Source organism: Etheostoma cragini, chromosome 17, assembly GCF_013103735.1.
Source record: "Etheostoma cragini isolate CJK2018 chromosome 17, CSU_Ecrag_1.0, whole genome shotgun sequence".
Lineage (NCBI taxonomy): Eukaryota > Metazoa > Chordata > Actinopteri > Perciformes > Percidae > Etheostoma > Etheostoma cragini.
Window position 1 is genome coordinate 13,514,107 of NC_048423.1, and position 26,916 is coordinate 13,541,022.

General features: G+C 37.1%; 1 protein-coding gene across 3 annotated transcripts in view; it reads right to left on the reverse strand.

The window, feature by feature from the left end:
- The window catches only part of eys (eyes shut homolog), a 165,181-nt gene that overhangs the window by 25,577 nt on the left and 112,688 nt on the right, over nt 1-26,916 (reverse strand). For all 3 annotated transcript variants that reach the window (XM_034897346.1, XM_034897345.1, XM_034897347.1), the window contains 4 exons: nt 26,534-26,710; nt 17,338-17,488; nt 6,783-6,891; nt 2,551-2,771 (listed from right to left, as the gene is read on the reverse strand). In XM_034897346.1, the coding sequence (XP_034753237.1) occupies nt 2,551-2,771; nt 6,783-6,891; nt 17,338-17,488; nt 26,534-26,710 (658 nt within the window). The remainder of the gene's footprint in view (nt 1-2,550; nt 2,772-6,782; nt 6,892-17,337; nt 17,489-26,533; nt 26,711-26,916) is intronic.

Consider the following 26,916-nt stretch of genomic DNA (forward strand, 5'->3'; position numbering starts at 1 on the left):
TCATCACACAGATAATTGCAAGGTCCACTCTTTCGCAGCATGACAAGCCAATGTGAGCACAATGCCACCAGCTCTTAATTGGTATTCTTAGAGCTATTCATATTCCAATATTCATGGTGCCTCCTTTTATTTCCTGTTTAATAAAAGCAACTGTTAATTGACAGTGTCATAACACATTGAAAAAGACATTTAGAGCAGCTATTTTCTGGATTACCTCAGGTGAAAGAGCATCATATGTACTTAATGCATACTTAAAAAGACAGACGGAATTGCTAGTAAGTGGGGTGTGATGGCAGTCTGATGAGCTGTACTAGATACAGATGAAGGGAAAACGGATCCTCACATAATTGGCCTATCAGAAGGGACTACATTTTGCCCAGGGATTGCATTAACAAGGAAAATACTGTATTTATTTTTTAGAAAGAAATGGGAAGGAATAGGAAATTACCAGCTTACTCAGACAGCAACTCAAAAAAGTTGTCAATAATTTCTCTTACTATTATTTTAGCCTTTTGAACATTTAAATAACTGACCATGCGTTACATTACATATTTCTCGGCAAAATCAGTAGAGGAAGAAAAGACTACAAACAATCCCAAATTAATTTAATGTGCAACAATGGATTTTCTTTACCGCTTAAGGGCCAAAAACGATTATTGCTGTAATTATCTTTTAAGCTGGTTTGTGTCAGCTATCAGTTGCTTACTTTAACATCCAGCAGACATGTAACAATAGTGATACAAATAACATTGAGATATTGATATATTGTGTAGCCTGTTGTCATTGAATAAATATAGAATTTGCATTGGCAAGGGGACTCTCTCTTGCACTATGATACTATTGCACCTTTCTGCATTTTTTCCACACTGCTCCTTTAAACATGCTACAATCTAAAATTACTACATCAAAACACTATTGACATCTTTCTTTTAATTTTTGTACAATATATGTGTGTGTGGATGTCATATGTCTGTATGTACACTATGTTGTGTATAAGCTATTCGACACTAGGCCTGTCACGATGACAAATTTTGCTGGGCGAAAGTTGTCCCAGAAATGATTGCGATAAATGATACTGTTGTCATTCTGAGACTATTTTCATCTAATATAATGTTAATGGCAAAATAATGAAGGTACACCTTTTCAAAAGATCAATAAACTATTATTTCTAGAGAATACTTAACACTGGAACTGGAAGACATTTTAGATATGTGGGTATCTGCCACATGGCGAGTAAATGTTTGCACAATAATAGTTTGGCAGCCAGCCTTCCGAAAGAAAGTACACTGAAATTAAATAACCGTTCATTAACCGTTGACCGACAAGCAGATACCGGATTCTCAATTCACAGTCCGGGAGCCTTTGACACACTGACAGCGGACAGCTGCAGGCTTGTACCGGTTAATGTCCTGCATTGTCGGACACATGCAGCCACTTTCCTGAGAACGCTTGCGAGACTGACAAGTCCACAGCAGCCCGGGGCGCTTATGTCCGAGCCTGTCCCCACCGCCTCCACCGGCAGGTTGTCAACTGTGTGCTTTGGATTGAAAGGGAGAAGGGATATCGCTCTTATGCTTTCATTTTTGGACTTGCATTTTCTATAAGCATGCAAATGGAAACTATCGCGGCCTGAAAATTATCACGCTAATTTTTTTTATTGTGCGATTGTTTGACTTATTAACTATCGCGAAAGGCCTATTGGACACCTTCATATCCTTCTGGGTAAATAAAGTATCTCTATCTATCGATCTCTAGATATTAGATATTAGATAGATAGATTTCTAGTAGCATTCATTTGTTTCGTCCACCTAATGAACGCAAGTCCAATGTTCACTCTAGTATTAGCTCTGTTTTTGGTCTCCACTAACCTCTACAAGAAGTTTCCGGCTCTTCCGCAAGTTTTCACAAACGAGTAGTCATGGGGGTGAGCCATTGTTAATGTGTTTAAACAGTAACTGATGTAGGACATTTTGGCAATTTGGTTATTTTTCTGTATCACATTTTCACCATTTATAACAACAACAATAACATGTATTAATGTTATTTCCACTTTCCCAGTCTGATACTTCACAGTGCACAGTAGGCCTACTTTAAAATGTGTCCAATGTTGATAAATCTGACTGCTAGTGAAACTTGTCATTCCACTATCTGGTTGACTGGGTTACGGTGTGTTCCAAGCTCCCATTGCACCGCTACAGCTCCATTCATGTTTTTAGTGATTGGGAAAACAATTTAAAACTGAAATACATATACACATGGGCTAACACTGCAACATCATGTAATGAATCAGTCACTCATACTACATTATATTATGACCTTTGTTGTTTATAGCATATTGAGTAAACACTCCTTTCTTTTTTTTTTTTGGAGCGTGCATGTATGTAACACTAATTTAACTTAGCTGCAGTTCAACTCATGTCTGGGATGATTTCTCGCATCTTACGCATCATAAGGAAAATGCATTAGAGAGGTGTATTTTATATCCTTAATAGCTTCTAAGTTCAAAGGTGGTTTAGTAATTTTTAATTAGAGTAAAAGGTGACCTTGTACCTGACACAAGTTCCTCCGTTACGACAGGGAAGGTGCTGGCAGACAGGGGGGTCACAATTCTTGATGTTTCTTCCTTTCACTGCCTCACCCACCAGGTAAATCTCATTTGCGTTGACCTGAAGTTCACTGATACATCCAATGAATCTCCTCGCTCCCTTTGCATAGCTGTCATAAGTCCAGTGGGACGAAACATCCCCAAGAAATATTGGTCCAAAGGTTCCCTGCAAAAAATGGTGGAAAGCCAGTGATCAGTGTTATTTTTTTTTGTAAATCACACTTAATCTTACAAAATATGTCTCCCTTTAAATATGAGCTGTGCAGCTAAAAACAGGCTATGCATTTCAGCATATGTAAATATATTAACATTATTATTACATTAAAAGGACCTTACTATATATTAAGATCAACATGAAAGATTAACACTATCAGTGTCTGTTACCCTCCAGCTGTCCAGGTTTAGCGTGACCTAGACAAGGAACTAAAGTTATAATCATTTACGTTTTCAGTCCTGCTAACATTATATGATAAAACACATTTTGATAAAATGAGAGGGGTAGATTATCTAGCAATCTCTCTTTGATGTGCAAGGTAATTGGGTAGAATTAATGTAGATACATTCTGTGAACTTGCAGCTTATTGTACCATAACGGTCAATTTAACAAGTAAAGCATAATTGTCTGTGCTCTGCACAAAAAGAAATGCGGCATAAGACGGTCTCATATTAGCACTAAATTACATATATTTTATTAACAGCCATGACCTCCGGATGTTCAAATGTATATTGAATACTAATTTCTATTTAGAAAGTTTACATAACAGGTTCACAATCACACCATGCATGATGATTAATTTATGAAAGAAAAATCAACATTTATCACAGCTTCATTACACATTCTTGCATATTATGTAACATGGTGTCAGTGGATTTCAAAATAAAACTCCCCTAAGTTAAAGTAATTTTTATGGTAAATAGAATCAATGTCTTCCCTTTAGATTTTGCAGTTTATCCTTGCAATAACTTCTATTATAATAAGATAACAAATACTGACCCAGCCACTTTAATGTTTTCTTTTCTTTTAAAGATATTTGGTTGGGTAATTTAGGCCTTATTAGATAAACTCTTCTTAGATAAGGGAGCTTAAGACAGGAAAGAGTGTAGAGAGAGGGGGAATGAAATGCAGCAAAGGGCCGCTGCAGCAATGAATGAGCCTCTGTACATGGGGAGCACGCTCAACCAGGTGAGCTATCCGGGCGCCCCTGCCACTATTACTTATACACTTTCAAAATTGTGTTCAGTAGGAACAAAGACTCTTTCCTGTTCACATTTTTTTTAAATATTTTCCACCCATATAGAAGCTAGAACAAAACAAAAACACTTGCTTTTTTTTATTTTCGCAACATCACTGGAAGATCTTGCACTGTCCTTGTTTGGACTTCTTACTTGGCTACTTGTATTATATCAAATCTGGTCTTGGCAGATATAATTAGTGCATTTCATACAAAAGGTCATTACATCTAATACCTTAGTTTAACAATGGAGGCCTTTCATTTCTTTTAGTTTCTGTATCTAACGTAAATGGTTTTGTAGATAAGGGAGGCTGTATGTCAGAAATAATCACTTAATAATAAATAAATAAAAACTTCACAATCACAAATAATCAGAAATAATAATACTTATGTGGGTATTGAAGGCTCAGATCATCAACATTACTGCTGCATATTTAAAGTCTATAAAAAACACACGGCTGACAGGGGTCAGGAATGTTTATGTAATCTTGCCACAAAGTTAAGAGCCCTAAAACTATCTTTAACAAAGCTGAAGATTCAAATAAAATATGCAGCTGTGGCTAGACACTTTTACAATGAGCTTAACTGTATTTTGTGTGATACAACCAGCTATGAGCCAATGGAGCTGCATAATGATGAAGAGCTGATATGGAACGACTTTATGGTGCCTTCAAGTGTGTTTGCCATGTTTATGAGAAGAGTCCATTCAACAGACCAATGTAACATTTATGACTTTGTAAGTGGACTCGCAGCACTGAGTTCATGAGCGCCGGGTGCTACGTTTTGAGTTCAATTTGAGGGCGGGACAAGTCAATGTGGCTTCCATTTCACCATTGTTTTACTAGGTAGTGGTACTGGTATTATGAATTATGTGGTGCCAGTGTATGTGAGTAACTTGGTCACACTAAAAAACATAGTGTCACCAGGCAAAAAAATGTTGTTCAGTTAATTGCAAATGAGCACTAAAAGCCTTCTTTATAAACACGAGTTGACCTTAGTTAAAAAATTGGCAGTAAGAATTTCAAAGCAACATATTCAATATCTTCATATTCTTCCAGGTCTTGAACCCTTACACTTGCAGTCTGTGAGATTTATGACAGAATTTAAAAATATTATGATCTCCTCTCTCTGCTGCTTGGTGGCTTCCAGTCTAAATTGCCAAGTTGCAATATCTATCTTCATGATCTCTCTAAGATCTACAGCAGGGCCATGTATAGAGCATTGCTTTTAATCCATCAGAAGTACCAACCCTAAATAACTGGTAGTAGCTTCTTTAATTGCTGTTTCAAACGTGTGTTTTCTGCTTTATACAATTTTAATGAATTAACTAAATTAAAATTTCATTGGTGTTGAGCACTAACTAAAATTAAAAACCCATGCAACCAGTATAACTATAAATCATAGTATACATTAGTGTATATATAATAATACCATAAAAAATAAATGAGAAACCAACGTGTAATATACACTAGCAAAGATCCTTGTGTAATGAATGTGTTATTAACAACAAAGAAGGAAAAGAAAAGAAGCATCTTGGCATCTCAAATTAGAAGACCATAAATCACATTGGACAAGGTGGAGGCATGTGGAGCCTGTGGGAAGGTTGAGCCCCTCTTCTGCATCTTTCAAAGTGAAAAATACAAATTATTAATTTAATAACACATATAGGTGTTGTTAATCAAATTAATGAGCCAAAGTGAAAAGAACGGCCTGTGATTAACAAGTAAGAATTAGCTTAGTGCTACTTCCATGCCTGCCATTAAAGATAATATTTGCCAAGTGTGATATTCTTGGCGAATAATATTACAGGTGCACATGTTTTTAATGGAAGCGCCGGTTATTCATTCACAAAGCAACTGCTGTTTTTTTTCTCTTTTTATTTAAACAGTGTGGTTGGCTGGTTTTTGATAACATACACTTAATGTACTCATGATGTTGCTGTCATGAGCCCTGTATGTCATTAAAGGCAAACATTAAATTCTCATACAATCTATGTTTCACCTGACTATCTAAAGGCAGCAGCTGATGCAGGTGTTTTAGCTCACAGAAGCCAACCGATCCAAAATAACACAAATGAGAGATAGAGAGATAGAGGAAACTTTCCAGAGAAGTAAAATCCTTACTCGTAATATCATAAACTGCTGTGCATTGTTTTGCTAAGCCTTCAAACTCACAGATGTATTACTCAAGCTGTGATTCCTAGATGCTTTAAATGTTATTTCATGATTATTTTATGTCTCACAAGTACCTAAAGCAACACCGCCCACCGCAGGGCTGTTTTCTGTCTGAACACCCACTTCATTTACACTAAAAAGAACATAATATATTGCAAGTTGGTCGAACCTCAAATTCACTTGATTCCACAAAAGCCAGACAATAAAGTGCTAAATAAGTGAATAGAATAACAAATATATTTCCCAGAATAAGAACTGGGTACAAACATAACTTTGATGGGTCTACATAGTTTTAATATTATTTAACATTCATGAAAAACCGCAGTGGTTTTCAGTGAAAACATGCTGCTACCTTTTATCTGATGTATTTCCTTTGACTGTTAACTCATGGATGCTGAAGTCATCCATGACAAATTATATTACTGTTAAATTAGCATGTTATGGGCACCCAGATAGCTCAGTTGGTAGAGCGGGTGCCCATATATAGAGGTTTACTCCTCAACGCAGCCGGCCCGGGTTTGAATCCAGCCTGCGGCCCTTTGCTGCATGTCACTCCCCCTCTCTCTCCCCTTTCATAACTTCAACTGTCCTGTCCATTAAAGGCATAAAATGCCCCCAAAAATAATCTTTTAAAATTAGCATGTTATTATGTGTGAGGCAACTGTGCTGTAAAAGGAAGAGGATACAAAGACATGATTAGGGGTTAAAAATGCAAATGTTATACAATGATTGTGACAAAGGTTTGCTTTGAATGCAGGCAGGTTAGGTTACCTCTGACACAGGGTGTGACACATACTCCTCGAGATGCTGAGCTGTGCCATTATCTGCAGCTATTTCAATCATACACAACCGTCCTTGTTTGCCCACAGGCAGGGTGTATCTGTTGAGAGAAAACAGAGGGAGACTAGGGCTTGTAATAACAAATCCAGCAAAGCCTGAAGAATATTTTGATGGAGAGACCGACAGAGCAGTCACAGCAATGAAGCTGCTAATGTGACCATTGAGACTAGACGTTCTATAAAAATGGATGACTACGTATACATTACACACTATTTTCTGGGAAACTTTATGCACTGGTGGATAGGGTTGAAATCAATGGTGCGTTTGTGTCCCACACCACCGCCTGGAATCCAGAAAAGACAACACAAATAGAGAATGGCTTCCACTGCTGGATTTAGATAATAAGTCCAGAAATAGGTTTCTGCTCAGTGCCGTTGTGATCTACCTTAAGTTGTTGTGTCTCAGCAGATATGAAATTCACATAATAACGCCTTTAAATACACTACTGGCAAACCATAGATTTGGATAACCAGTTAGAACTAGTTGAATTTACAGGATTAAGCACATGATATGCATTACTATTTCAGAAATGTATAACACTAACAATATTACTAAGGACAAAAAACCTGCAAAAGCATCATCACAAGTGAAAATGCTCATTATGTCATTCAGGATTAATTAATTATAAAAAATGAGGGCACAAACTAGATATACATTATAAACCTAATGAGTAGGAAGACAATTTTATCATTTGAACCTCTGTGTCTCTCTGGGGAAATATACAATTGCACTAGTCATTAATGTTGCAGCCATAATGTTAAGTAGCTGGTCTACTTGTGTCATATTCCAGCTTTGGCAAAGTCAAGTGATTGCCTCTCTCCAATTCATCATTGGCTTTACACTGGCAATGTACAATAACAGCCTCTTTACAGGGCTGTACGTTATGCAAATCTGTGCTCTCTGTGCCACGTGCGTGAACACAATTCTGTCTACATGGTTTGCTTTTGTTGTATATGTTCATCACTGTTTTGCTGTGAACATGTAATACTCTTATCTGTAAATCTGGTTTCTGCTAAATTCATTCATCTATTTTTTGCCACTGTTGTTGAGGAAATAAACCCTCAAATGTCTGCTTTAATGACCAGATGGAAACTATCAGGCAATCGCCCTCCTGCTAATTTCAAACAGCCTTCCAGGACGCATCCCTGAGGCAATTGCATGCATGCAACTTTAGGTAGGACTAATTAAAGTTATGAAAATCATAAGAGCTGTTTTGTATACACACAGATTAATAAATTAAGGCACAATTAAGATGGTAAACACCAAATGCAACCTTACGTCTAGAGAAGACGTCCTTAACCATATTGGTGGTATGTTTGTAAGGTCATTCTCTCATTCTCAGTGAGTGGTTTCAGAAAACTACACCCCCCCCCCCCACTGTTTATCACAAAGTCACAATAATAACAAGATCCTAATGAAAAGACTGAAATCATCCAATATTGCAATCTATGTCTTTGTGTACAAGCTGTTGGTGAGGTATGAATCATCACAACATTGATAATAAAACTCCCTCTTGCTGAGGGCATTTGAGGCATATTATGGTGCTTACGGTAGTAGCTTTTTATTTGGCCTGCTAATGCTGCGAAGACTGTCCCTATGAGACAGAGAGCATGCTCACTTAAGCAAACAGTATGATGTTACTTGATGAGCTCTGGTGAGCACATTGAATGCTCCACCAGGTTAATTTATATTGGTCTTGCTCTAAGGCAAAGACGACTATTTATAAAGATGACTATGACTACTTTTCTTGGTCTAGTAGCTAGATAGCTAGGAATATGCCCCATAGCGCCACATCACCATCACACACACACAGACATACAAACAAAAAATGGATTATATTACACAAACAAATAAATGAGAGTGAAGAAAAAGAGGCCGGGGTTTGTCTAACGCAGAGATGAAACAATATGTAATTTCTTGTTGGTCTCCCTGTGCTCCATTCAGTGCGGGGGTCTCAAAGGACCACCACTAGCACATTCCCAACTTGACGCAAACAAACAAAAAACAAATGAATATTTCATTCTCTCCAAACACACAAGCACAATATTGTTGTGATCATTTATTACTCAATCATCATTTATGTATTTCTTCATCTGGCTAATGCTCTAATCATAAGTGATTTGTCATCTCTAACATCCTCATTTAGACCGTGTCTAGTTTGACTAATTCACCGCAAATGCATTACTGAAACTTTCCTGAGGATCACCACTGAAATATTACCTGCAATGTTAAGGGACCTCGCAAATATTTTCAGCACAGCACACTTGCACAGAGGTATTTGTTAAACCGGATGGTAGGTGTTTGTCTTTACAATCCTACAGCATTTGAACGCGCCTCTTTCCCAGTCCCATGCAGAAAATGAATAACGAGGCAGGATCATCATTAAAATACTACTATTACATAAAACGTCTGAAAGTATTGGCAACAGATGGCAGTAAAACATCATACACTGCACTAGTGCCCTAGCAACAGTTTTCCCTGGCTGATAGGCAAGATGCCGTTTTTTAATGACTTATTATTCTAATAATTAACATTCTTACAAAAAAGCAAATGTAATATGGAACACATTTGCGGTAAATGTATAATTTGCAAGTCATTTAGTAATTTAGAGTCAAGAATCTATTAGCTCTGCAGCTGGAGACTGCAGTGTTTCCTACCTGGTAAATGGGTCACACAGATCACATATGGACAATGAGTACCACCTGTTACTTTGATATTCTTTTTGGCCCAATATAAATTAGACTTATACATCAGATAATAACGAAAAGAGAGAGAAAGAGAAAGAAAAAAAAAGTTCTTTATAATCATGCATTATTTTCACCCCATACTCAACTACACAACATGTCAGCTGGGATCAGTTCGTTGGTTTTTCCATAGTTGCAACAGGCATGGTATCAGACCATAATCTATACCTACATTGACTATAACGCCAGCTCTGGCTCTGGTGCAGTGACTTTCTCACACGCAGCACTGCAGCATTTGCTGCATAATTTGTGCTGTGACTGGCAAGCCTCAATTAATTTGGGTGGCCTGTGTTCTATCATTATATTGCCAGAAATACAATTAGACAGCACACAGCAAGCTGCTTGGCATTGTGGCTTCACAAAGAAAATTCCAAGTGAGCAAGAAGGGCTGCTGGTTGCTTCTTCAATTCATCTGCTCTGCTGTGTTCCTCAGATTTGGCATTGTGTCAAGAGGATGTGGAATTAAAAACAAAAATGCTCAATATTGAGAACTCACTTTTCACCCAGTTGCACATATGGCATGGCACTTACCCAAAATAAATGTTTTCTTCTGATTACTCTTCCAGCTATTAAAACCCAGTGGGAAAGTGGGATGGGATGAGAGGATGAGTTCTGTCCACTATTATTGTGTAGTTCAGAAAAAGTAATCAATGGCTGTTTACTAATTACTTTTCCAAATTGAAAAGGGATTACTTTACCCATTACTCAGATAAACACTAATCACAACAACGTTTATTTTATTTTTGAGTTACCAGTAAGCCTAAGCACATGCTCATATGTGTACCAAAATGCAGAGTGGATGGATGGACACCAAACAGCACTCTTAATTCTGTATAAGCAAGCAAGCTATTGGTCAAGGTGACAGGAGGCGAACAGCTGTTTCTGACCAGAACAGAACATGAACTCAAAGCGTTTCTTACGTTTCTGTGGTGCTCTTTTTCAAAACAGATGTTCTGAAATTTGTTACAGCTTTAAAACTTCTTCCTACACCAGTCACTTTCCTCCTCTTACAACAGCTGTTGCTAGGCAACATTTTACAGTGACAGGTGCATTTTTACATTCAAACAATATTCAATGGTATGGGTGGGAGGCCAGTTAAAAGTTGTAATTGCAATGAAAAATCTGTGAAACGTTGGTAAAAAAAAATAGTGGGATTGGAAATCACCAGAAGCCCAAAGATACAATATTATAACAATACCTTATTGAGATATTATAAAATATTTTGCAATTTATTAACTTTTTTCAACTTCAAATTATGTCCCCAAAGATATTTTTATCAACATCTGATTTATCTAAAGATATAATTGATCTCAATTCAATTTTCTTTGCAGCAAAATGGGATTGTCAAGCGGACAAACTGACCAACATGTATCATAAAATATCAATATTTGGCATCCGTGTATCAATACAGTGTTGTCACAGAAAATGTCACAATACTATGCTGTACTCAATCCCCCCCAACACAATTCAATAGTCAGTGGGTTTTATGTGGGTCTAACAAAAGTCAAGATTGAGTTGCATTATAGAAAATCTAGGATCTGGTGTTTTTTGGAGCTTGACCTTCAAGGAATAATAGCCAGGATATCTTGGCTTTTGCTGGCGTTATGTCTGCAAAATTAATGTCAGGTATAAACAATGCACAGGACCAATAATCCCACAAATAACAAATGTCTCACTATAAAACCGCAAAAATATTATCTTTGATCACTGCAGCACACTTCTGTTGGTACAAGTGCTTTTGGTTGGTGTGAGAGTATTTTGAATACATTTTTTTCAAACATAAGTTAGGCAAGAAGCAAACTGAATTGAATACAATACACTATCCAATCACCAAATCACCAATTAAACAAATGAGTCATTTTGGGTCCCTAGTCTTCTGTGATCAACCATTACATTCACATTTCAACAGAAACCAAAGAAATTCAGAAAACTGCATCTGGCACACTTGCAGATGTAATGGCAAGGTGTTCATTCACGGCTCCTACTGAAGCAAAAAATGTAGTGCTTTTTTTAACAGAAATAATACAATTCCATAAAGCTATCAGCATGAATATCAAAACCCATGAGTTTCTAGACATAAAATCCTCTGTCACAAAAAGAATATTGAGTTGAATACTTGAGACACTACTTCTCTTCCTTTGACCGAAGAGAAAAAAAGAACCAACAAACGTGGCATAAATTTAAATAATCAAATCTGCCCGGGATTCTGAGTTCACCTGTGACAAGGGAACAACATGTAACGCTGCCGAATGCTATGTGTCATCCTTGTTGATCTTTGAGAATGAAAATAACTCCAACAGTGAATGCAAAGCACAAAGGATTCAACCAATAACGTATACACCCTGGCAAATGACCGGGGGAGCATTTATCTGCCACTCTCAAACTTTAATCGTAATAGTCTTGTCCCAAACATCCCCAGAGGAAAACTTACCAACATTAAAAAAACCAAGCCAACAACAAACATGTCCTCCCCAAATGAAATATGACACAGCCTCTCCGCTGCACACTCCCCTTTGTGAAATGATTTGGCATCACAAGGCATTTAAACAGTGGCCTTTTGTCTTGATAACTTTACAGTCTATTTTGGAGTGCTACAAATGGGTTGTAGAATTCTAATGTAAAAAATATTAATGAAAACATACTTTAAAGTTGCTATGTTAATGTTTTACACCTACTATCATTGTGCCTGTCCATTAAGCATTCTTTCACTGGAAACACAATGTACCGTAACACCATTACATTCAGAAAATCTGCATAACTATTGATAATGCACCTGAATTAATTTAAGCTATAATATCCTACATCCTTCAAACCAAACCTGCTGTTTCTACACAGATTGCAGTCAAATGCAAGTTCTTCTTTTCTCATTTCCAACAAAACCCAGTATGTTTCACATATATGGCAGTTTGGATTGTTCTGGTCATTTTATGCAATCTTGCTTCACAAAAGCTGCTCTACAAAAAGAAAATGTAATTCATTCAATGATGTTTACTGTCAGAACAGGCTAATAACCTCTTAAATAAATACTCACAATGTCTTACATCCCTTTGTTGGTGATTATTAGTAATATAGAGTGATGTAAGACTGTTTAACAACCCTCCTCTGTGAGAATTGTACATAACAGGGGTAAAAAAACAATTCACTTACAGCGTTTAATGAGTTTTGGATATATATATAGATATATATATATATCTATATATATATATCTATATATATTTGACAATAGAGCATAAACTAAGTAAAGGTGAACATCTGTGATGCATCACTAGAAGGTTTTTAATACAATTTAAATAAACCCTACATATTGTTTAATGGGTTGTTTTGTACTTATCCAAAGAAACACAAGCAATTATATCATTATCAAAACTACAGTGCTTAAAAGGCCAGCATACAAAAACATCAAGAAAGTGAAGTGCATATTTTCATTGTATGGCGCTGTATAACTGAGGTGTCATATCACTTTCGTGATGTAAACAATTCTGCATCAGTATGGGGTGCTGTTTGTAAAGTGGCTCACGCTGAAAATAACAGCAACATTTCGTCACATTAGGCTTTAAACAATGATTAAAAAACTGGTATGAATTTTTGAGGGTCACTTGCATATTTACAACAATATTTGTCAACTAAGAGATATTTTAAATAGTTCAATCCAAATATTAAATGTTACACTTACATGTTAAATTTATATCGAGCCGTCATGGCGGCTATACAAAATTCTTTAACAGCAACAGTGGGCAGAGATAGGCTCTTCCTGGCGTTTATGCAAGTGACTCTTCATAAAAGTGACACTAAAACCTCAAAGTAGGTCTTCTTCAAATACAGTTTCTCCAAACGTGTTTATTATTTTTTTTAAATATCTCTAATTTGACAAATATTGTTGTAAAGGTGCTAAAAAACTTTCAAAAATGTATTGCAGTTTTTTAAACCTTGTTTGAAGCTAACTGTGACAATATGTCGCTGCTATTTTCAGCGTGAGCTGCTTAACAAACTGCACCCCAAACATAAGTGCAAAAATGAAGCAAAAGGCAAGCACTGTCATCAGAACAGTGCTCAAGATGACACAAAGATGGTGGGTTGAAAATATGAGTGCGTGTGAGTGATGAATGAGGGGGAAATCTGAAAAAAGAGGGAGATACTGTAAGTCTGTGTAAGAGTAGTCTCACTTTGCCAGACCCTCCTCCAAAGCCCACTCGAGGAGAGTCCGGCTACTCCACATAGCATTCGGGCATGGGAGAAAAACTCTACTCTGGTTTATTGACATTTCTTCAAACCAATCTCAATCGTCTTGGTCGGTGCTAAGCACTGGAGAAAAGCTGCGGTGCAGCTGCAAAATAGGCAACAGTAAAAAAAGGACGTTTTTTTGATAGAACATGTGTACGTTTAAAAGTTTTTTTAGTCATGCAACAGAAAACTCAGAAAAGGTTGAAGAGTTTAAAATGTTAACACAAAGGAAGCCCAAGGCAATACATTTTCCGGTCGCAAAGGAGTGACATCAGGCAATTTGCATTATCCCTGTTTGGTCATTGAAACCTGTAATATTTACAGTTAAATACAACCGCTGCCCTGCCCTGCATAGACGCTGACAGAAAGTTTAAGCAGTTATAGTCAGTACTGCCAACAATCATCCAAGGAAAGAAGGTATTCACTGCTCGAACAAGACTAGATGATGTCATGCACTCATTTGCATATGAATGAAATTGCTGAACGATCAAGAATAAATAGAGGCAGAGCTCAGCAGCAGGCCCTCTCTCATTTCTCCCACTGGTTCACTCTGCCTCCCAGTTCCTAAGCTGTAAGCCTGTGTGCACACTACAGAGATGGAAGATCAGCTGTGCATGGGGAAGCATTGTGATTAGACCTATTTGGATGAAACAAGCAAGTAGTAAAAATGCATGTGGATCAGGTTCAACATTTGGTACCAAATCTTGTTTGTTTTCCCCAGATAATCCAAAAGAGTAACATCATTTGCTGCTTGTGGGTTTTAAGAAATCCTTTTACCAGGTGGGGTGTCTGAAAAAAAAGCTAAATCTAGTGACAAGTGTGGAAAGTTGGCAGAGGTAATTGCTTTTTATTATTAAATTGTCACCTAAGTAAGCTACAACGATCTGACTAGAGCTGAGTTTACTGCTATGCAGTTATCACACTATACGTTACTGCAACTTAACATAAAAACATTTACATACTGGGTAATTTCTTTCTACCTTATGCTGCTGTATTATGTTACGCATCCAATCTAAAGGTTTGTAGTGAAGAAACACCTCGTTAGTTTTGTGTCTTGGCTGGGATCAGAGTTATTGAAATGCAAAAAGATAATGTGTTTTAATGTAAACACAATTTCTGTTTATTGCTTTGACAAGCAAAATGTTAATTCATTCTTAGCAATGGCAGCATTCTATACAAAGATTAACTTCATTCTGATGTAATACAATATTTTATAATGTGTTTTGTCATTGTTAAGGTTAAATCTAAGCTGTTAAATGGGCTTTTAAATAGATGTTGAAGACGGTACTGTACAGCCACATATATATATATATATATATATATATATATATATATATATATATATATAAATAATTGGACTGCTAAATGTAGTAGTACAGTCATTTGAATGGTGGTTTTGTGTGCAAGTGTGCATTTTACTTTGGACATTTAACTTTAATAGTCAAGGATCCATTGATGGGTCAGGATTGATCTACAAGGCATCATCATGTATGCAAGATCTTTTTTCAGAAGTATCACACTGTGTGCACTGCTACCCATACTAGATCATAACAATTTTTGAATAAGTATAACAAAATCACTTGGTCATTCAGAAGGCATAAAGTTTGCCTAATGCTTGCAGAGAAGATTAGAGACTTTCAGCCACTTATGGAAAAACACCCGACAACCATTTGCCGATATGGGCAATTTTTTCAGCAGGCTGAATACCAAAGGTTAATGATTCTAAATCTCTCTGTGAACTAATTGCAAGATACCACAGATAGTAACAGATATGTTGCCCCTTTTTCATGATTAAAAAAATAAAACTAAATTTTATATATCCACATTTTGACATTCAGTAAGCTGGATTTGGTACATAGCATACTGTATACCTAAAGCAGAAGGTATTCTTATTTATTCTTGCATCGTTCAGTGCATGATACATGTCATAGCCTGCACTGTTCAGGAGGTGGACAATGATCTTCGACATTAAAGTTGGAATTTATCTTAAATAGTAAGCTTTATTGCAAAAGTCTCTGATCAACACTGACATGGACATCTACTGGACAGCAGTGTTTAAAAAGTAATTACTGTAGTTATAGTTACTATTTACTTCTTCCAAAAAGTAACTCAATTAGTTACTCAGGTACAAATTATAAAAGTAACTAGTAGTTTATTAATATTTAAATGCTCGTGACCCCACCTCCACCCCTCTTTAACAGAACTTAAAATACATGAGCATGTTCAATTATGTATTATAAATCTGAATATTATAATGAAATGGACACTTGATTCAATTCATTATTAACAGAAACAATGTAATAATAATCTATTTTAATGTTGCTGTGGGACAAAGTGAGACTAGCCTCCAATCAAATTCCATATATGTAGATGTTATGTTTATATAGTGGATCAATACAAATAACACAAAAGATGTTTTGAAACTTTTGATATTTATTGCCCCTTATTTGGGCTTGCCATACCTGTCTCTTGATGACTGACTCACTTGTGTTGTCCATTGTGTGTCCGACTATGTGTGCTTCCAAACACCCGCCCAACTCTACCTCTGCTTGGCTCACCATAACATTTTACTCAATCTCAGCCAATTGTCAGCATGTACGCACTTGTCTCATACACTGCCCACTAATCAAGGAAGAACTGTAGAAAAAAGATCTAGATCTAGTTGGTCTGATGAAAAAAAACAGCTTCAATTATAGTATTGCACCGTTACAGAAAAAAGTAACGCCGTTAGTAAAGCCGTTATTTATAGTGACGTTATTCCCATCACTGCTGGACAGACAAGTATTCATATTGAACATAATCAAAGTGGGAAGCACTCAGCACTGCACAAATGTTTGTAGGTCTTTAAATAGGTAAATGTAATCCATCCCATCCACTATGCTTTGCTACTTCCAAGCAGCTTGCCAGTCCCTTATTACGAGGGGGGCCAAGCGACGGCTCAACAAAATCAGGAATGTTTGCTTTTTGGCTCCTCATTGGTGGAACAAGCTCCCCACTGAAATCAGGGCAGCAGTAAACCTACACATCTTCTATTGCAGACTGAAAACACACCTGTTTAGACTGTATCTTGGCCCAGGAAAAGATGATCATAATAATAATCATTCTCTTCTATTTAAATGTAGCACTCAAAGCAGTTTTAATTATTTGATACATTTTATGTATTTACATTCTTTTTACATGATTCTATTTGTGAGTGGTATCTTCATAGTACTTTTTGTCGGGAGATTTGGATAAAATTGTCAGTTATATGAATGTATTGTAATACATACAAAATACATTGTGTGTATCATTTTTTATTTTTTGTTCACGTTTGGGTATTTACTATATTCTTGTTTTATAGGTTTTTGAAAAACGGAGTGAAAGAAGTTTAATTTAAGAACTAAATTGGTGGTTAACTTGCATTCTTTCTGTCTTTAAACAACATGAGTTATAAACATAGACTATGTTCAGGTAATAACACAGATATGATGTTAAAAAGAACACTAGGGAACAGAGAGACAAGTAGGAGAGACATATCATACCGGATTGTGATTGGGATCCATCTGTTATTGTTGACGTTCTGGCCTGCTGCTGCATTCAAAACATGACTCCCACCACACCCAAGTATGGCAACAGGGCTTCCATCTTGAAGGAAAACATGAAGAAACTTATCCCCAAAGTTCTGCTCCTGAGCTGAAATGGTAATAAATTGTGTTTAGTAAAGAGTATTTTATTCTGTATTTCCATTATGTAAGCTACAAAATGTATGTCATTACATTAGGCTTAACTCTGAAGATATTGAATTTAGAAAATGAGTCCCCTTGGTGTGTCTAAAATAAAATAAAAATGCAAGAAGATGACGGAGACATGGTTAGAAAGACAAAATTGTTTGACATGAGCATAGTGCTAAGTAATTATATTAGACAGGGTAAATCCCAATCCATCTGTCCCACTAAGAAACATGCGGTGCTATATTTTATCAATGTGAGCAAGTTGGCCCTAGACTTACCCAGCTAGTGGAGCCTTTTAAATGTCCATGTGCTGAGTTTGCCAAGAACCTAGTTTACATTGTTGTGCGCTCCACATAATATGCCAAGACACACAGGAAACCAAGAGTGCAAGGTTTTCACCCTTTAAGAATAACACTGAAAATTGCCAGACGAAGCAGCGTAAGATGAAAAAAAAATTTCTGCATTCAACACTACTCTACTTTTTTCTTAAAGCATGCAGCTTGGATGCTTCAAATGGCATATAAATCAGTCACTCTTTGCCAAGTAAAAAGTAAAAAGACAACAGTAAAAGTCAATAACCCAAAAGAAATGTAGCTGAAGGGCTTGAAGACCTTATTTAAACGGGTCTGGAAAGCCACAATCAATTCTTACTGAGGAACTTTCTAGTGGAAACTTCCACCTGCAAGGGATTGCAGGAAATGGCTGAGGAGAAAAGAGAAAGAGGGCTGATTTAAGACAAATCCCTCCTAATACTCCTCAAAACAAGAGGAAAGCTGTTCCAGAGCATATTCTAGTAGAACCTGCAAAAAAGTAAACACCGGGCTCCTCTTCCCTCCCACCACCTTTGGAAACTGAAAGGATGGACCATAAAGGACACTTTGGACCTCAGTGTCCTTGATCCACCAAATTGGTCCTCTAAGAATCCAAGCTACGAGAAGTTATCTCAGTCTAATAGATAAAGAGCTGTCCACTTGTGATAATAGTTCGAAGTGCAATGCACCAGTACAGCACCAATATTAGCTGAATTGTCTTTGCGTACCACAAGGCCATATCATCGTATGATCGTGCTGTCTGAGGCTACCACTATATCCATCCGCTTTTTAAGACTACCCAGTAGAGGAAAGTTTTTTTCTGTATTAATGTGGCATTTGTGTTAAGTATGGACTATCATGGGTTAACAGAAGGCAGTGGTTTGTATGCCCTGCATCTTATTTCCACATTGTCCATGCTTCAGTGACTCTTGGTTCCAATGGGAGTATGACCTTAGCCCGATGGTGAAGTCAAGAAATCGTTTTTGTTTACAGCTAGTTTAGGTTATGAGACAAGACGCCATTATTAGATCTGACACTTCCCAGACTCCAGTACATTATATCACAATGGGAGTTTCTGCTGGGCTTGCAGAGTCTTGCAAGTGAGACAGTGCAGTGGGGGAGCGACAGACAACGGCAACATTAATCCTCCCACACAGGTTACGAGGGTCTTTAGGAGGGAGGTGGAGAGAGGGTGCACACCTGTCCTGCACCATTGTCTAAGAAAACATGAGACAAGGGCAGGCAACATTAGAATGCAGCTCTGTAAGGGAGGGTCAGGGAATAGATGGTTTCAGGGCAGAGGACAGAACAGAATACTGTCCTGTTAGAGAGACCCGTTTTTGTGTTTTCAAAAGGACATTCCACACCTGGATTAGAGAGATTGACAGAAAGCCAAACATCCAGAGAGTGCTACTGAGTAGGAGAAACACTTGATACAGGGATCACCTGGATTTCACAATTAAAATGATAAGTGAGCCTGGACTCTGTAAAAGGGATAGGATGGTGTAGCTCACTGGACTATGACTAGAACAGAGGTGTGTAAGCTGGGGAGTCTTCAGATTGTGCGTGCCCTCTCATGAAGTAATGGCATGGTTCGAGGATTTGGACGGCACAGAAAAATGGCGTGAAAGCTGTGCTTGTTGTTTCAAGGCTGCATTGCAACTGATATGAAAGCACTGAACAATTTCTCCATAGTAAGAAGGGCATCCGGAAAATCCCTATCTCTTTGTTGGAGGGAGGCTATGCCGAGCTTAATATGCTGCCCTCTGATAATGCATTTTCTCGGCCGACTTCAAGGTCTTTCCTGTTACATGACTCAACAGGGATGCACTTAAATGTGCCATACGTGTATTACTAACCACTGTTGCTGAATGGACCACAGGAGGAATATCTTGTTCAGATAATCCACCGTTTCCTCATGCTTGCTCTGTGGAATGCAAGGACTTCTACCAATTCCATACAAAATAGCATTAGAGACAAAGAAGTCAGCCAAAGTGGCTGTGAGGTGAACATTTATTTTTTAAATGTTTTTTTTTGCCTGCCAATTTATTCAAAATGCTGGTCTGTCTTAACAAAAAAGAAAACATTTGATCACATCTTACCAGTCCTAAGATCTCTGTATTAACTTCCTGTCAATTTTAGAACCAAATTTAAAATGTATATGGATCTGGTCTAGACCCAATAGTTTTTTAAAGGGTTACCTGCTTCTGGAATCCTTTAACCTTGCATTAAATATGCTCAAATAATTCAAAATCATAAAAAAGTCCCCCTTCAGGCATTGATTAGCCTTGTTTTTGAAATTGTTTTTGTTAGCTGCTTAATTACTTTTAATTGTATTTGTTAACATGCTACTGTAATGTCTGCATGTGTTTGCATGTTTATTGCTCTTAACGCAAGTTGAAATTGTAATAAAATGTACATCTGTACAATCTAATGCAATCAAATACTTAGCCCTGCAATAAATTGTACCATTAGAAAGCTCATAACGTGTAAATATATGTAAATTACTGAGCCCACAGTTAGAGGTGCTGTTGTATGGGACTACATTACATAAAGAGCTGTTTCTAATTTCTTATCTCGTACCTATTTACATAGATAATGCAGTCCAGAATAACATAATGTTATAACTGTCCTGATGCTAACTAACTGTCCTGATGCAAAGTCTGTGGCAAGCTGAGCTTCGGGGAACAGCTGGAGAGCACACATTTTAGATTTTGTATTTGAATAGTTAACTTGTTGGTTACGGATGTAATTACTTCTATTTCTACGAGGGAAACTATTAGTCAGATTTTTAAACTACGTATTTGGCAAACATTGTACCTTGTGATGGTAAGAAGTGGAGCTACTGAAAACGTATCATTTTTTCATATCTATCTATTGTTCTTCTCTTGCAAACAAATCTTTCATGTGTGGCATAAAATGAGGACACTTGGTAATTCCTGCTAATTCAAAGAAACAGCTTTATATCCCAACGTTGACTTCTCTGTAACAAACTACTCTTTGATACAATCAGTTTTCGCTTGTGTGTGTAAGTGAGGTTTTTTTAAACCATTTTTCAGATGTGAGAAGGGCTTTTTCAGGAAAGCTTGGAAATATATGGAAACATACATCAAACATTGTGTTATACTGCAAAAATGGTATGACTGCCAGGGACCGTTTTTAGCAGTGCACACATTTCTTTTGGCTGAGAGAAGGCAAAAACTGAAATATAACTTCAGGTAACAAACAAGCAAAGATTGTTTAATAAATTCATTTGAGGCTTATGTTCAGTAAAAAAGCATTGTGACTCTCCAGCATGTAGGGGGTCTCACCACGTTGTTTGGGATGCTGGTACGAATAGAGCAGAAGTAAATGAAGTCACCTTGAATAGTGGGTGTGAGGAAAATGTGCAAGTCTGTGATTCTCCGACTGCGGTGAATGACCATCATGGTTATTTTTATAACGACATCATGTATAACGACATAATGACAACGTTATACTTTTTAATTACTTTTTTAATTATTGCATGCAATTCCACACATTTACATATTGTTAAATTAAACTGCAGGAAATTCTTTAACTTAAAATGAAAAAGCCTATGTCTGGTTTTTTATTGGAGTTTTTTCTTTAACCAAAGTATGTTTTTGTGGATACATGGCAAGTAAAAACATAATTGTGCTTGGCACATAATCATCTATTATAATGCTAAACTACACATTCAGTAGAGACTTGAGAGTTAATGAACGCGGCAGCAAAGACAATCAAAACCACAGACGCAACTTCCTTCCGCAACAATGAGCGTTTGTCTCCTTTTCAAAGCAGTTGTTTCTGCTTAGCACAATAACTCATTGGTTGACAAATATTATTTACTAGCTATTTCATTGTTGCCCAATCTTTTTATTTTTCTATTTTTCTTCGGTAAGGATATTGTTCCCCGCCGTCCCCGTATCCCTGTTACTCTGCACGGAGCCTAACAGAGCGTTCGTCCTTTTGTCAGTGCCTGTCACCTGTTCTCCCCCCCCCCCCTCTCCCTCCTTGCATTTCTCTTCTCAATCTGACAATTGAAGTCCAGGGGGAGACTTGAATGTTTGCTTCAGGGAGAGGTATAAAAAGTGGAGCAGAAAAAGGAGCAGGTCTGGGCAAAGATTCTCTGCATCTCACTGCATGTCTTCTGGTTCTCTTTTGATTGACTTTGTCTGTTTGATCTTTGGAGATGTATCCTCTGATGTAAAAAAGATGCTGCACTATGAGCACAAAAAGGTCACTGTGCCATCTATGTACTGTAGGCTTTCTGACCATTCATCTATTTTCATGAAAAGGGTCACATTCTACTGGTTTCTGATGTAGGCTTCGGCAGTAACCCATTATAAATATGGGTATGGAATAAAGAATAGAGTAGGTTTAATTGAACTGACCAACTTAAAGTCATGAATGGGTTTTCTTATTTACTAAGAGTTAACATTATATTCCTGAGAGTGGTGAGGAATCTGTAAAGACTTAAACAAGCAGTGACTAAAGATCAACGTGGCCAGATAACTGGTGGCAGCGATTAGACGAGGCAAATAATATGACAGGGTGGCGGTAAAACAATTATGCTAGCCTGATATCAATCACACACTAATTTACTTGACACATTGCACATCTTATATCTAACTAAGGCATTTTTCCAAAGTGATCTTCCTCTAGCTAGGTCCACTGATGCTCAAATATAAAAAAATGCAATATAAATATAAACCAGTATAAGACCAACACAAAACAATATATGCTGGAAAAATGTCCAACTAATATTTTTTTTTTCTTCATTCAAAATCAGTGTATGTATTACATATTAAAGATTAGTTTTACATAAATACATAGTTATGTCTTTATTATTACAGATCTAAAATGCTGTTTGCTATTCATGTCCATTGCATGCAAAGGAATATGAAAATTACAAGATTGTTAAATGAACAACTTGCATTGATTGAACATAATTTCTTTGGTGTATTTCAGAGTTTATACATGCACTGTCTTTCATATGAAGTTCATTGCTTTTGACAACAGTAAAGGTATCCCCAGTCAAGAATTGAATAGCATCCAGTGGGAAAATTATGACTGAGACACCTGTTCCCTACAGCTGCATTCTTTTTGTTCATGTAATGTGCTGCTTTTCCAAAAACAAAGTACTGGTAGCAAACAAAAAGCTTTGCTTTGCAATTAGTCCGCTGCTCTGTAATCAAAGCTGTTCTTAAATTTTCCAAAACTCAAAACACTGAATTTAACAACACAGGATTACCTGGATTACCAGCATGCACACACACACGCACGGACGCACGGAGATTCCTCAAATTTATAAATAACTGAAATCTCCAACATCTACTTATAAACATGTCATGTCGCTCTAATTAGGCACCTGTGTCAGACAGGATACTGTATACAGTATTTGTCTTAAAATTTATAGCACCATTGCCTATGTGTATTTAAGATATAGCTTCCTGACCTTTAAAGTGCGCCAACCTTATAAAAAACACTAATGTAGTGTTCTATTAGGTTCTGAGAGGTGACTAATTAATAGCTTGTTAAACGCAAAGATTTAAGGCTTTGGTGGAACACTGAGGCACTCAGCAGTCATCATGGGAGGCCAATGTCAGCTCAGACAGAGAAAAGTCAAGCTATTATTACACTAAGGAGCTAACTGTTCTAGATAGAACATTTCCTTTTACAGTATGTTGATTGTTCGAGAAAAGATATATATATATATATTTTTTTTTAATCTAGCTACTCTAAGTTGCAGATGGTAACATCCTCAACTGTTTGTGAAAATATGTTTAATGAATAAATTAAAGAGAGTAATTGGACACAATGTCACTAGCATCACATTTTGTGTTTTTGACGGGGCAATGCAGCATACTGCTCACCACCGAATTTCATTGGAGCCAGGAAATCCACATTTTGATCAAAGGAGATGAACCCTGTGTAATATTGTAATGTTAATTAGGTGTATAAATGAAGGGTTCATTTGCAAAAAGTCTATATAAAAGTAGACTATCTCTACTTTTATATATTTTAAGAAATCACAGATAAGGGGTTAATCTAGGTTACACCAGCAAGATAAATGTTGTGATGTCTGTGCCCGGTTTGTGTGGAATAAATCACCCGTGATCACCACACAATGCATGGTGGTAACAGTTCTGTTGGACTTGGACCCAACTTGCTGCTGTGTCACCTGGGTAACAATAGCCGCACAAGATCAAGGTGGCTGCAATTCTTAAAGCGGGGAGCTACAATTCCGATCTACCAAGACACACAGTTGGATGTTTTTTGCAGTCATTAGGGGACCTGAAGCGCCAGGCATCCATGTAGTGGCTTCACTTCTATGCTGGCTGGTACTTAATATATGCATAAATACTATGAACAAATACCTAATACAGTATACACAATGCTGGATAAATGGAACATAGTTCTCATGGCTCAGCTTTCTCAGGTCCTTAAAAATCTACCGACTCCTCTCCTCCCAAAACAATGCTCTATTGTTAAGAGGGTCTGTGTGAGTGGCTGTCAGGGCTACCTATCCAAATCTCCTTCTGTAACAAAAGAGAGTGTGAATGTGTGTGTGTGTGTGTGTATGTATGTGTGTGTGTGGGCAGGTGTGGGAGAACAAAAGAACTGGCAGGAAGTAGATGTACAATATAGAGCGCAGGGTGAAAGGGTCAGCCCAATCCTCGAAACCCATGTGACCGACCAGCTCTTGCCTCCTTATGAGGATTCCTTTGTACACTTTCGGTTACAGCTCAGATCATCAGCAGCGGAGCAACAAAACAGACGGTTTGCAGCTCGCAGATGTCCACAAAAGAAAAGGCTATTTGTTGTCCTTCACCGGAACACAGTGAACTTCTCCCTCTCTCACATGCAATTGGTTGTCGTTGAAAGAAATTTTGAAAAAAGCATGTTATGAACTACCTTCACTAAATAAACTGACCCAAATGTAACTTGAATAGCTGAAAGGTGACAAAGTGGTCGAGTTATCTAAAAGATAATTTAAATATGAGTCTCAGTGCTTCCTTGCCTTTCCTGTAGCCTTGGAAAACAGTACTCATCTTTGTGTCCCACAATCCACTGCAGCATCAATAGATAACAGTAGTTATAAGTGGAAGGTATTAGGTGGGAGTCAAAAATCCCCCCCAAAAATGGGACCTTTAGTCCAAGGTCACATTTTGTTTTAGATTTTGACCCCCACCTAATAGTCTCCACTTATTACTACAGCACTCTACAACACAACTACACACCCTGCAACACAAATACACACAATCTACAACACAAATACACACACTACAACACAAATACACACCCTGCTGCAACACAAATACACACTACAACACAAATACACACACTACAACACAAATACACACTACAACACAAATACACACTACAACACAAATACACACTCTAAAGACATTTGCACCATAAACTGAACACTCATTATCAGTATTATTATTTATGTCATATCATATAATTATTTATAATATAGTATTTCAGTCCAGTGATCTTTATCATTACTATTTGTGATTGATAAGTGTTTCATTAAAAACTGATAACACCACAGGCAGTTGCTCCACTCCTTTACTATTCCTTGTGTTATTGAAACAATCTGAAATTGAAATTTGCACTTGCAGAAAATATTCTCAAATGTGTAGACTGATATTTGCATGAACACAATGACAGCTGCAAGCGGTTAGTGCAACATTTACTTGTGTACATTTTTTTTCTTGGGTACATTTTCCATCACAACCACAACTCATTGATTACAACTTCTCCAATGTGTTGCTGCAATGTGCTCTCTCGCATCACTTAGCGGAAAATCTGCGCACATCGACTTTTGCAACACTTAGTGTTTAAGTGTATGACTTAGGTTTTGGCCATGGATATTATCTTGCATGTACTTTTTAAAGCAGTTGGATACGATGGTTTTAATTTTTGGCTAGGGTGACCAGACGTTTCGAAAAATTCAGGACAGTCCCGAAATCCAAGCAGTTGTACCGAATCCCAATTCCTGCCCTAATTGTCACAAAAACTTTAGCAAAGTCTCAAGAGCAGACTCTTGAGTAGTTATAGTTTGATAAATACATTAAAAATGGTTCACTGAGTTGTCCTGGAGCCAGTTTCCATCGATAACAGTACATAGGTTCTATGTAGGCGGGGCTAGATGCAATTTTTGACAAGACGCATTGCTATTTTTTATTCATTCATTGTTGAAATGGAGGCTCGGGGTGGAGTCCCGAGACCCAATGAACACGTAGCTAAAAAGCAAAAACATCTCTGCAAGCCCCAGGAAGACTGAGTAGGGAAATACCCGGGAATTACTGCAGTTTTACTTAATGCAAACAAAGCGTCTAGCAATGTTTACAATAGGAATGAGTTTGGTATTTCACATGGAGGGCGTCAGACATCAGGCTGAATGCTAACAGAACTAGAACTAACAGCCCGCTAACAGCAGAACTGTACAGACCAGGACTTTGTGTTTGTTTTATTTGTTTCATAATGACACTTGAGTTCATGACTTTAATGATTTTGTATTTGCATTTTTGGGTACAGTTGAATTCCTGAATATAAATAAGAAATAATCTTTTAGTAAAATTAACATATTAATAAATGTTAATATTTTCAAACATCTGTCTGTTTTTGCTTTCATAGTGCTGCAGTGCTTTCAAATATTTGCAATAAAATGAGACTGTACTCACTAAAGAGGATGGTGCCCTGTGTAGATCTTGTTTTTACTGTCAAATAGAGAATAACAGTGGTGTCCTTGACAGTAGCAGGGAGATTATTATTGACACCAGAAGACTGGAGAAGGGATGAAAGGGGCTGCAGCTCCAAATACGATGTGCCATCAAATGAGGGGATAAATACTGTGGTCTCTAAAAAAAAAAAAAAAATACAAATTGGTTAAAAGCATTTAAATGGTATGAGAAAAGTGAGTATAACATTCTAATACTCCTTAGAAAACACATTTGTTCTTGAAAATATCACACAATGATGCCTGTATCTAATGCAGAATGACATACAGTATATATATATATATATATATATATATATATATATATATATATATATATATATATAT